At 36.1% G+C, this 13,271-nt stretch overlaps 1 protein-coding gene across 3 annotated transcripts; it reads left to right on the top strand.

Annotated features, from left to right (window-relative positions):
* The first annotated feature begins 2,142 nt into the window (after positions 1 to 2,142).
* Positions 2,143 to 12,505, top strand: SPC25 (SPC25 component of NDC80 kinetochore complex). Of its 3 annotated transcripts, none has more exons than XM_044240929.1 (7): positions 2,143 to 2,231; positions 3,062 to 3,214; positions 3,309 to 3,374; positions 6,261 to 6,407; positions 6,857 to 6,961; positions 10,343 to 10,441; positions 12,207 to 12,504. In XM_044240929.1, exons 2-7 carry the CDS (start codon positions 3,076 to 3,078, stop codon positions 12,329 to 12,331), a joined length of 681 nt encoding a protein of 226 aa, XP_044096864.1. In that variant the 5' UTR covers positions 2,143 to 2,231; positions 3,062 to 3,075; the 3' UTR covers positions 12,332 to 12,504. The 3 variants fall into 3 exon arrangements, with proteins under 3 accessions (XP_044096864.1, XP_044096863.1, XP_044096865.1); XM_044240928.1 differs by lacking the exon at positions 2,143 to 2,231 and adding an exon at positions 2,350 to 2,368 and having other exon boundaries at positions 12,207 to 12,505; XM_044240930.1 differs by lacking the exon at positions 2,143 to 2,231 and adding an exon at positions 2,536 to 2,557 and having other exon boundaries at positions 12,207 to 12,505.
* Positions 12,506 to 13,271: the final 766 nt, after the last annotated feature.

The following is a 13,271-nucleotide window of genomic DNA, read 5'->3' as shown; positions in this document are numbered from 1 at the left end:
GATGATTTTATTAGATTCTAGCTCCTTCCAGTTTGAAGTTCTGCAAGATGGCAATGTATCATTCTAGTAGGACTTCCAAAATATTGTTAGAGAAGCTGGAAGAGTAGAAAAGAAGAGATCTTCTGTAAACCATAATAATCTATTCTGAGGCCTATCTGGATGGTTCCCCCCAGTAATAATTGGAGTCAACTTAGCGGGAGTAATCCGCTAAAGAAGGCAGAAAAATGAATCAGCTGAAAAATGTTCATCTTTGTCTAAGAGATATAGTTGTAGCCTTGTGTCAGTGGTGAATATCTCACAGTCTTGCTAATAAACTTTTTTTCCATTTTGCTCATAGATCAGTTGTGTTTTACAAAATTCTGTCAGGAATGCATTAAAGAGATGATCCAAACATTATTCCAAGCTGGGGAAATAATTTATTATCTTGAACTAGTAATGACTTAAAGAAATTACTGAAAATATTTTCAGACTACTGTTTGAAATTTAGTATCCATTATATTGAAACTAAAGTTGTTGTATTTGTGCAATATTGGCAAATTATTAAATGGATAATGCTAAATAACCACACTTAACTAGCTAATTCAGCTTGGATTGAGTGGAAGGAATATACTCTATGCTTTTCCAGACATAGCAGAATGCATGTTTCCTTAAGGTCAGAATTCAACAAGTAGTGTGATTTTCTCGTAATGGAAGCCATATGCACTGCCTTAGCTAAAGTGAGTATTCAATTGCAAGAATTTCTTTTACTTCTTCACCAACTTGGATTTTGTTCTAAGAAAGAATATGTGTTTTGATATGACAATCCATTGCATAGGAAATAGGTGGGATATAAAATCATAAAAACAAGAAACCATTTTGAGTACTTAGAGGGACCTCTTCTAAGGTATTTACATTTATTACCTCTTTTAGTCTTCAGATTTGGTATATGAAGGAAGAAGGTGTTATTATTATTATTACCTTCACTTTACAGATGAGGAAACTAAGGTCCTATAGACCAAGTAACTTACCCAACATCAAACTTAGTAAATGATGGAGCCTGGATTTCGAACTTAGGCAGTCTTACTACAGAGTTGGAGCAGTTAGCCACTGTTGAATTAACTAAAGAAGTAAAATGCCTAAGGGATATTAACATTTGGATCTCCCAACAATATCCTCTCCTGCCTCTGCCTCCCTGCATCACCCCTCCCCCAGAACACCAAAACAATCTCCAAGATGATTTCCATTCTGCCAACGCATCACTATTCTTACAAATATCACAGTTTAAAAATCTTGAATTACTTCTTGTTTCCCTGTTTCTTTTCACTTTTCACTTTTATCTGCAACACAGACTATCAGAGAGTGTAGATACCAAGAAACTTGTCAATAAAGAGTTTTGTGTCATTGAGTTTCTGCTGGGCCAAGTAATACCAGTACTAGGTACTGCGCTTTGTTTCACATGGTCAAAACCAGAGACTTAAGAAATTTTGGAAATGTTCATATTAGAAGCCAACAAACAGTAATGTTCCAACCACTTCCCAATGAAAAGTTATTAAATGATGAGACAGATTAAGCAATGGTATTTTTATTAGCTTTATTTTTTAAAAAATATTTTATTTATTTATTTGACAGACAGAGATCACAAGTAGGCAGAGAGGCAGGCAGAGAGAGAGGAAGGGAAGCAGGCTCCCCGCTGAGCAGAGAGCCAGATGCTGGGCTGCATCCCACCTGGGATCATGACCTGAGCCGAAGGCAGAGGCTTTAACCCACTGAGCCACCCAGGCGCCCCTAGCTTGCTTGCTTGCTTGCTTGCTTTATTTATTAACTCTGAGCTACAGGGAATATTAAAGAAAGGGGAATGTATTTGGCAACAGACTGCGATTAAAGTTCAATACTTATATTTGTTGCAGAAGGCTTTATTTGAAAATGATGAATGCCTTGTGCTGGGGCATGTCCCTCCGGGAGCTATTAATCAGTATTTTACCAAGCAGAGCTGAGTCCGCTGCGTCTCAGAAAAAAAAACCAAACTACAAATCCCAGAATGCACTCTCCCCTATCCTTTCGCGAGAATACCGGAGGTCTAGATCAACCAATCCCTTTATGAAAAGCGTAGCTATCAGCCAATCCAAAGGCGAGGACGCCCCGGGGGCGGGAGGAGCAAGGCGCCCTAATATTTGAAATACGAAAGTCAGCGCGGCTGCCGGACTTGGTTCTGGAAACTCGGTTTTTCTCGAATTGGTTCAGGTCTTTTGTGGGTAGGTGGCGGAGCTCAGACATCCTGGAGAAGATGAGGGAGGTGGGATCTAGGGCTTCCGGATCCGTCTGTCGCTCTAAGGGAAAGTGGGTTTCTGGGCGGGATTTATTTTCGGGAAGGAGGTCTGAGAAATGCACGGTTTGTTGACTCGGGGTGGGCGGCGGTGAGGCTGAAAGGTTCCGGGTTTCAGCCAACGAGAGATTTGTGGCCCTTCCGGGAAGGTTTTAGGTTTAGGGGATAGTTTTGGCGATACAGCAAACTGGGGGAGCTTGCCGTCTTACCGGACCTTGTTTTACAAAAGAGGACACTAAGGCGCAGAGATTGCGGGTGACTTGTACCTTTCCTGGACCAAGCCCACCAAACTCCCACTCCCGTCGCCTGTTTAGTGCTACTTTTCCTGACCTTAGTGGGAAGGAGAGGCAGGGTTCCTGTGGGGTCTTCTCCTAGGAGAGGGGGCCGTCCATGTGGGACCTGGCCATGCAGGCCAGAATTCAAATGGTCAGAGTTGGGGACGCCTTCTAAGTTACCAATTTTACTTGTGAGAAAACGGGGTCAGAATCATTCTCCCAAGGTCATAGAGCTGTGCGAGTGTCTTGTGCAGTTACACTACTGACAGATCCCTAGGAGGTAAAGATGTCCTTCCTGGAATCTTGAGTTTTAACCGTGGTTGAGTCCAGGTGGCTTGATCTGCCCGGGAATATCTAGAGTTAAAAGTAAGCTGCTAACTATTTTCTAGCAAAGGTCACACTGCCACAATATGATTGATTAGAAGATGAGCCTGATTTGATTTCAGTAACTCATAAGAAATACGATGTTCTATTTGTTTTGTAGCATTTTCTCCCAAAATGATAGAGGACGAACTCGCACTGTTTGATAAAAGCATAAATGAGTTTTGGAATAAATTCAAAAGCAGTGTCAGTGACACTTCCTGTCAGATGGTGGGACTGAGAGACACCTACAAAGACTCCATCAAAGCATGTGCAGGTAACGGAGGTTAACTCGTAACATGCTGTTTTGTTGTTCTTGCTTTTTAGTTATTTCAGCTGAATTAAAACTTCAATTCCAACTTCTCTTTCAGAAAAGCTGTCTGTGAAATTAAAGGAAGAAGAACGAATGGTTGAGATGTTTTTGGAGTATCAAAATCGTAAGCTATAGGGGCGCCTGGGTGGCTCAGTGGGTTAAGCCGCTGCCTTCGGCTCAGGTCATGATCTCAGGGTCCTGGGATCGAGTCCCGCATCGGGCTCTCTGCTCAGCAGGGAGCCTGCTTCCTCCTCTCTCTCTCTCTGCCTGCCTCTCTGCCACCTTGTGACCTCTCTCTGTCAAATAAATAAAAAAATCTTTAAAAAAAAAATCGTAAGCTATAGATCACAGAGATTTTTTTTTAGATTGAACTTCTTTACGCAATCCCTCATACAAGTAAAACAATGTATTGTGTGTGTGTGTGTGTGTGTGTACACACACATATATAAAACTAATAAACATTTGTGTACCTACAACTCAGCTTAAGAAATAGAACTTTCCACGTCTACTTTTCTCTTCTCACACCTTCCAGAACTAACCTATTGGTATTTAGTATTGTGTTTTGAATGTTATATAAATGGCATTTTTGTGTGTATTTTGTTCCTTTTTTTAATTCAACAGTATGCTTGTGAGATTCGTCTGTGCTGATGTGTAAATGCCAGTTATTTGAAAAATGAATTTGTTTTCCCATTGGAAATCATAGGCTAGGGGTTGAAAAGCTAGAGTTCCTCAGTTCTTTGGAGGTAGGGTTAGTACTCTTGACCGTTTTTCTCCATATTTTTCCTGTAGTTCTTGTCATGGTAAGCTATATGCTGGCCTTTTACCTGTGTTTACTTTCTAAGCTGCCTTATCTATTAGCCATTTAGGATGTTTTCAGTTTTTCACCATTATAAATAATACTGAAAACAATTTTTTGTGTATAAATACTTTCACATATCTTGTTTTCTTAAGGTTACTTGTAAAAATGGAATAACCAAAGGACATGAATATTCTTAAGTCTCGTTTTGCAATGTCAAAAATATGCCACAAGGACTCTAGTATTTTGCATTCTTCTCAACACTAGCTATTATTTTTGTAAACAATGTAATAAATGAAAATTGGTATGTCATTGCTTTATTTGCATTTCTGGGATTACTACTTAGATTAAATTGTCTTTCATATTTATTAACCATCTGCAGTCTACATTTCTTCTGTTTATTCCTTTGTCTGTTTTTGTCTTAGGAATTTATATTTGCGTCTTCTTTAGATTAAGAACAATTGGGGGAGAATATTTAGTGCTCAAAGCATGGTCTTTGAAATCAAATCCGGAGTTTGAATCTTTGTCTTACTATTTATTGTATCCTAGCACATAAAGGTTGAAGCAAGTCAGCCAACTGCTTTTTCCTCTTTTAAATTAGACCTTCAAAATGTATTATAGTGAAATTGAAGTAAATTTATAGAAATATAAGGTGTTGAACAAAGTTCCTAGCATATAGTAGAGTTTTATGCTTATTTGAATCAAGTATAAGGGTTTTTGCCCATTTATTAACTTTTATGTAGCTAGTCTATGTCTTTCTCTTTGATTTCTTTTTGCCTTTGAATAAAAAGATCTTTCTTTCTCTCTTTTTTTTTTTTTTTAGATTTTAAAAATCTAAATCTACAGCGAGAGAGGAAACAAGTAGGGGGGTGGGAGAGGGAGAATAGGCTTCCTACCGAGCAGGGAGCTGAATGTGGGGCTCGATCTCAAGACCCTGGGATCATGACCTGAGCCGAAGGCAGATGCTTAACAGCTGAGCCACCCAGGTGCCCCAAAAAGATCTTTTTCCCCATAGAACTAACTTTATATTCAGATACCGTCTTTTAGGTTTTGCAAGATTTCATTTTATATTTAAATATTTAAAAAATATGGAATTGATTTTGAACTTCAGCACAGTTTGGGGAACCATCTACCACTTGATTTTATATTTCATTTTTCATATTGATTTCTTAAATCTACCAGTGTTTGTTTGGGAATGCTGTTTTTGTTTAAACTGTATGTCATTTCTTCACCTAGTATCCCACTATTGTATTAAAAGTGCCGATATCACAGATGGTAAATTTAATAGGACAAGTCCCTATCCTCATTATTTTTCTTACCATATTTCCTTAACTATTCTCACCTGTGTATTCATCAGATAAATTTTATAATACTTTTCTAGATCTTCCCTTTCCCTTCCCTCCAAATTCCATTGGGACTGCATTAAATATAGAAATGAATTTGGAGGGCGCCTGGGTGGCTCAGTGGGTTAAGCCTCCTCTGCTTTCGGCTTGGGTCATGATTCCAGGGTCCTGCGATCGAGCCCCACATTGGGCTCTCTGCTCAGCGGGGAGCCTGCTTCCCTTGCTCTCTCTGCCTGCCTCTCTGCCTACTTGTGATCTCTGTCTGTCAAGTAAATAAATAAAAATCTTAAAAAAAAAGAAATGAATTTGGGAAATATTGACATCTTTATAATATTTAGAAGCATAAAATGTCTTTCCATACATCCAGGTCAATCAAATACGTGTCTCAGACAGGTTTTTCCCTTTTTTTCTTATAGGGCCTACATATTTCTTGATCTAGATTATTCCTGGATGTTTTGTTTATTACCAATGTAAATGAGTTTTCATCCTTCCTTCCTCTCTGTCTCCCTCCCTTTCCTCTTAACACTTCTTTCTGTTTTTCTGGTATCTTCCAAAATCATTAATATAACATTAGAATGAACTATTTCTTTAAAGTGCTGTGTAAAAACATTGTCCAGATTTTGGTTGTTTTTATATATTTATACTTTATATACTTATTTGAAGAGCAAAACTGCAAGGGTCTTTTATTTTCAAATGCAAATAGAAAAGAATAGGATTTTTTTCTTTCTGTTTTTATAATTTTTGAACCATTAGGAAGCACTTATCAATTAAAACATTATTGATCTTATGATAAAGTCAGTATTCCTTATCTGTGATAGATGTTGGAGAGCAAACTATATATATTCTAACTAACATTTTATGCTTCTTACAGAAATCTGTAGGCAGAATAACGTCATTCAAGAAAAAAAAGATAACTTGTTAAGGTTGATTGCTAGAATAAAAGACAAAAAGCAGGAACTGGAAGTACTGACCTCAAATATTCAGGATCTTAAGGAGGAATATGCTAAGAAGAAGGAAAGTAAGTTTCCAGTTGTACTCATATCTAAAACATTAACGTAAATTTCAGAGTGATGATGGTTCACAATTCTGTATCTCTGCCTTCACTCCAGTTCATTACTAAAAATGGGTAACATATCTTGCGGGCATAGCCAGCTACTCATTTCGGCAAGGAAGCTGTGTGAAGTTAGCTAAGTGGGCTTTATTTTCTCTTGTTTTACTTAAAGGTCCTTTTGATTTCTATTAAAACTAGAACCATAATGCAATTGATACGGGAGCTTAATTAAGCAGAGTGGGAGACAGTTTCACTAAATAAGATTTGTCTGGAGAAAGCATAGTATAATTCATGTAACAGAGTTATTGATCACACATTCTCTGCCAGGAACCATTAGGCACATTCTTTATGCTGTAAAGTCTCTTTGTCTAAAAAAATTTCATATTCAAATATATGTATTTTTTTTAAAATCTTAGCTATTTCTGCTGCTAACAAAGCTAATGAAGAGAGGTTGAAAAGACTACAGAAATCTGCAGATTTATATAAAGATCGACTTGGACTAGAAATTCGTAAAATTTATGGTACGTACATTAATGTAAGTAAAACATAAGAGATTAGAGAGGTATATCTTAAGTAGAGAATTTAAAAAATGCTGTCAAAGAAAATAATGACAGCATTATTAACTTTTTAGAAAATAGGAAAGAATTAAAAAATTTTTCATCATCTTAACATCATTACTGATGCCTTGGTTATTTATCATCCGGTATTTTAATAAATGTATATTTGGCATGATTGCCAACACAAAATAATTTTGTTCCTTGTTCTTACTGGAATTGTATGATTAGCATTTTTCCAGTTGCTATAGCAATTTTAAAATCGTGGTGTAATAATTCATTCCACTAATGTGTCTTGTTTTTAGCCAGTCTTTTATCTGTCATTTAATACAGGTTTGTTTCTAACTTAGTATTTGGATTCTGCCTGTGTTTCAGTTTTAGAAGTACTACAGTGAATACAGACTTCTCCATTTCTTTTGTATAACTTCCATGGAATTCCCAGAGAAGCATTATTGGGTTAAAGCATGTAAATATTTTCATAGCTGTTGTATGTAGTATACATGCCAGTTTATAGCACTGTTCATTGTGTTAGCAGTCCCCAAGATCACTGTCTGGTTTGGTGATTCCCTAGAAAGACTTATAGGGCTCTGCATATAGTCCTATTCATGGCTCAGATTTATTGCTGAGAGGATACAAGAAAAACAGCCGCAAAAAGGCACTGGGGCAAAGTCTAAAAGAAACACTTTTTCAGGCATAGTTTTTTAAGAATCTTAACCCAGCAGAGTTAAGATTAAGTACAGAGTCACTGCGCTTAATTCCTTCAGCACTGAATGTGACATTACCTGTAAAGTGTTGTCTACCAGGGAAGCCCATCAGAGACTCGTGTAGCTTGTGCTGGTTTTCCCTGGACTTCACCCCATATGTTTTTCCCTTTGCTGATTTTGCCATAGCCTTTCACTGTAATAAATCATAGCCCTGAGTATGAACCTGTGGAGAGTCCTATGAGTCCTCCTAGTGACTCTTCAAACCTGGGGTGGTTGGGGGGCAGTGGGCAACACACTAGCCGACGACCATCTTGCAAGCAGGCCTTTTTAAGAGTCTTAATGATAACAGCATCAGGCCTGCCATGTTAATTCTTTTGTGCACAACTCTCTACAATGTAAAGAGTACCCACTTCATTGTCTTCTTGTCAGAGTTGTAGTTTTTAAAGTCTGTTTGTGTTTGATATTTTGGCAGTTGACTAGAAAATATTGGAGCATTTATTTTTAAATGCATTTCTTTGGTTATTATTGGAAAGGTAAACCTTTTTTCTGTATATTTATTTATATCTCTTTGATTGTCTGGGCTTTCAATTCATATATCTATTGGTCTTTTCTCTGGCCCATCACCTGTTGGAATAAGCTTTTAATAAAAATGTGAACCTTTTGATTAGAGGGAAATACAAATTTCAACTCTGAATTTTTGATTCATTGGAGACTTACTGTCATCCTGAGGTGCTTTTTTGAACAACAAGGCTTTAAAATTATTTTAGATTTAAAAATAGCACTTTCTCATAGCCCCCAAAGTCAGGAAATAATGTTTTTTAAAGAAGAGAACCCAAATTAAACCCTTCATTATTTTAGGAAGTCTTTTTTCTCTTTGGCATGTATCCCTCCCATTACTATTAACACTTTTAAAAATTTGGTGTACTGGGGGGCACCTCGGTGGCATAGTCAGCTAAGTGACGGACTCTTGGTTACAGCTCAGGTCATGATATCAGGGTTGTGAGATCAAACCCCGTGACAGGTGTCGTGCTCCCCGCTCAGTGCAGTCTGCTTAAGATTCTCTCTCCCTCTCCCCTTCCCCACCCCTCTCTTAAATAAGTAAATAAGTATTTTTTAGGAAATCTGGTGTACTAATGTAATTATTTCATTTTGAATAAAAATGTAAGAAATGTTTTTCAAAATTTCTGAGTATTACTTTTTGTAATTAAAACCATTTTTAAAATGAGATTTCCTAATTATGCTGTAGAGCAAAATTAAAATGTATGTGAGTTTCTACTTTGTGGTTGCCATTTTTAATTTCTAATGGGCATTTACTCTTTTGGGAGCATTTGGATGTCTTTTGGAAAACACATTAAGACTAGATTACTATGTAGAAAAGGTCAGATTAAATCTGTTCAGTAATACATTTTTTATTGTGGTAAAACTATATGACCTAGAATTTGGCATTTTAACTCTTTTTATCATACAGTTTGTTGACATTAATTATATTCATAGTGCTGTGTAACCATCACCACATATCCAGAATGTTTCATCACTACAGACAGAAATTATATACTCATTAAGCAATAATTTCTTATTCCTCCTCCCCCAGCCCCTGATAACCTCTAATCTATTTCCCGTCTCCATAAATTTACCTATTCCAAGTATTTCATATAGGTGGAATCGTATAGTATTTGTTCTTTTGCATCTGGATTGTTTTACTTAGCATGTTTTTAAGGTTCATTCATGTTGGATGCATATCAGAAGTTCATCACTTTTTGTATGACCTGTTGTATGTATATACTGTATTTTGTTTATCTAGTCATGTAACAGTGAACACACGGTTATTATCACCTTTTGGCTGCTGTGAATACTGCTGCTATAAACACACAAAGTTACCTGAGTCCCTATTTTCAGTTCTTTTGAGTATACTCCTTGAAATGAAGTCCCTGGGTCCTATTGTAATTCTCGATTTAAACTTTTGGAGGAACTGACAAACTTTTCTATAGCTTTGGCACCATTTTCTATTCCCACCAGCAGGGTTCTAATTTCTCCATGTCTTTATCCACACTCTTCTTTTCTTGTTTTGTTACAACTCTAATGGTAGGTGTGAAATGATAGCTCACTGTGGTTTTTGGTTTGCATTTCCCCAATGATTAGTGGTGGTGACCATCTTTCCGTGTGCTTACTGACCGTTTGTATCTCTTCTTTGGAGAAATATCTATTTAAGTCCTTTTGTCCATTTTTGAATTGGGTTGCTCTTCTTTTGGCTGTTTAGTTGTGGTTTTTTAAAATATATCCTGTATATTAAATCCATGTCAAAGATATGATTTACAAATATTTTCTCCCATTCTGTAGATTATCTTTTTACTCTCTTGGTAGTACCCTTTGAAGGACAAAAGTTTTTAATTTTGATGAAGTCCAATTTATCTGTTGTTTTCTTTCGTTACTCATGCTTTTTAAAATCATATTTAAGCTATAGTTCATTTAAAACTAACTTGTAACTTGTACATTTGGAGGCTTGGTTTACTTTGTGTGTGTGTGTGTGTGTGTGTGTGTATTTAGCATATAAATACTAAGGACAGAGGTGAGAAGGCTCATCTCCATGGAAAGCTTTGGCATGATAAAATATTCTCATACCAAATAATCTAATCTCTCTTTTCAGGTGATAAATTACAGTTTATATTCACTAATATTGACCCTAAGCATCCTGAGAACCCATTTATGTTTTCCCTCCACCTAAATGAAGCCAGGGAGTATGAAGGTATGTATTCCTATCTCTTAAATGGCATTTAAGGGTGGCATCCTCAAATGTTATCTGACTCCACATATAGAGTAATATGACAGAAAGTAATTCCCACAAGGCGGTGCTTTTTTGCCAGTCTTTCTTCATGGGATACTGTCTTCTAAAGGTTGTGAGTATAGTAGTGATTTATAGTTATTATGTAGGATCCTTAATATGTACTTTCTCTTCAGGATGGCACAGTGCCTCAGTGGCAGAAAAGTCTTAAAGACTACAGATCACTGCATTTCATACACAAGTGTGAATTAGCCTTTTAAAGAACTTAAAGCTAATGCTGTAAAGGATATAACCACGTAAATGTGAATATTATAATTTATACAAGTAGGTGATTTTAAAAGCAAATGCTAAGTCATCAGAATGTAATCATTTATTTCTCAAAAATCAATTTAAGAAATATTACCATCTCCTGAAAAATCCCATACATTGATAATGTAGCTCATTTACTGATTCTCCAGCAGACCAGAAAGAAGGTCATCGATTTATGGGGAATATATATGATTGATAGTAGGGGGGACAAGAAGAGAATGGAAATATACTTATCTCCTTTTTTATTCTTCTAATGCCCCCTTTAAAGTAATTTTTCATTTATTGGAGTTCAGGAAAATGGTTCTCAGCTCATTAGACCTGTGTTCTCAGCTTAAAGCACTTACAGCAGATAAGCACTCAGGAGAACTGCTGAGTTGTCTCCCTGATGTACCCTGGTGACTCGGTCCTTATTCTCCGGGAATTCTTTATTTTAGGAATCTAATTCATGTACAGATTTTTTTTTTCTCTCTCAGTGAATATCTTTCAATGAAAGCTAAATTTTAAAAAGCAAACTAAAAAAACCACATACCTAGGTTTTTAGTGTTCTCCAAATTGTATATTCTCTCTTGCTACATAGTATCACAGTATTTAATAGTGTACTAAAATAGAATCTATAGTGTGATTTTGACCCTAGTGCTCTTTGCTAATCTTTCCCTCATGGTCATGGTCCTTGTTTCCTAAACAATCTCAACCAAAGAGCTAGAAATCTGGCATCGTCGAATTTCTTCTTGGAAAAATATCTCCCAAATTGTTGGGAGAGAAAGCGGGATCATTCCTTTCCTTTGACCACCCTCACTGGAGACTTGCTCCCAAGATGTACTATTTCGTACAACTACATGTGAGAACTGTACTATTACTTGTGACTTCTGTCTCATGTGATTAGTAAACCCTATAATTACCACTTTTAGAATAGCAGTCACATTTTCTAATGAAAACTTAAAAAAGCTTAGATTTTCCCCATAATTATAAGTTATTAAAAGCTGGCATCGAAAGTTGTTCTATTTTGATGTAGTGACCAGAAACTAAAAGCCAAGCCAAAGATTTACAGAGAAAACTGACTTAACCATTTAAAAAAACAACACACACACCTATTAAAATAGTTTAGTCAAAATATAATGTATCGAAAGATGATGGGAAATGGCATTCTGTTCTTTACTACTAAGCTCCTCAATCCCTTGACTACCATCTGTTTACATTTAAAGTAAGATTGTAGTACTTAAGATTTTAATATTTAGAGATTAAACAAAGAGCAGGTCCAAAAGATAGTTTAGGATATGAAAATCAAGTGTATCGTTCTGTGCTCAAAGCATCTCAGTAAAATGGAATTGAAATGATTTGATTCAGATGAAAGCATCTAAATTAGAAACACTTCTCTTGTATAAAAAAAATCTCATTCAAATTATCTTTTTTTTTCTCCTAGTGTCAGATAGTTCTCCTCATCTTGAGTGCCTGACAGAATTCCAAGAGAATGTAAGGAAGACCAACAATTTCTCGGCTTTTCTTGCCAATGTTCGGAAAGCTTTTACTGCTATGGTCTATAATTAATGTATGAGTAGTATATAAAAACTGTTTATTTTTCTCCCCTATTGTATATCTCTCTCTCTATTTTTCTTATCATTGTGTATCTCTTTTAAAAAAATTCTCATTATCCATTATTTGCCTATAATTCTTTTGTATTTCTCTAACATTTCTATGTGGTATATTTCTTTAAATTATTTTAATTAAAACCTTAAGAAATAAAATTTATAAAGTCAAATGTGTCCTTTCTAAAGTGAGAGATAGTATACTATGTATATGTATGTATGTATGTGTGTGTGTGTGTGTGTACATATTTTTTAAATGGCAGGCATGGGTAATTTAAGGCTAGCCTGGGAATGGGAATTCGTACAACTGACACTGTGTCTCATTGGTTTCGAAGCTTTTTATTTTTTATTTTTTTAAAAGATTTTATTTGTTTATTTGCCAGAGAGAGCAAGAGAGCACAAGCAGGGAGAGTAGCAGGGATCCTGATGTGGGTCTTGATCAGACCTTAGGATTGTGACCCCAGCCGAAGGCAGGTACTTACCCGACTGAGCCACCCAAGCACCCCTCCAAGCTTTTTAAGGCCACAGACTAGTAATAAAAAATTAGGAATGTGGGTCCAAACTAAGGGTAGCAAATTTTGAAATGTACTTGACAAAATAAATGCTACTATCTACTATCATTCATAAAGGAAAGAATACTTTTCTCTCACACCGAAAGGAATCTATAGTTAAAATGAAGGGCAAACCTTCACCTCAGAAGGTTGGCAGGATTCTGCTAAGATACTCAAAAAGGATATATTTTTGAAAACCTAAATGTAGAAAGTTTACAATGCATTTCCATTTTATAACATTTATACTGTTTAATTGTGGTCTGGATATAAGTTCGACATCTTGGAGTCTTCAATAGAGACTAGAGTTCAAATGTCAACTTGTTCTAAGGTTCTATTTTTGTCACTATACTT

This window comes from Neovison vison, chromosome 3, assembly GCF_020171115.1.
Source record: "Neovison vison isolate M4711 chromosome 3, ASM_NN_V1, whole genome shotgun sequence".
NCBI lineage: Eukaryota > Metazoa > Chordata > Mammalia > Carnivora > Mustelidae > Neogale > Neogale vison.
Note: the sequence above shows the minus strand (reverse complement) of the source record. Positions and strands in the feature narration are given on the sequence as shown.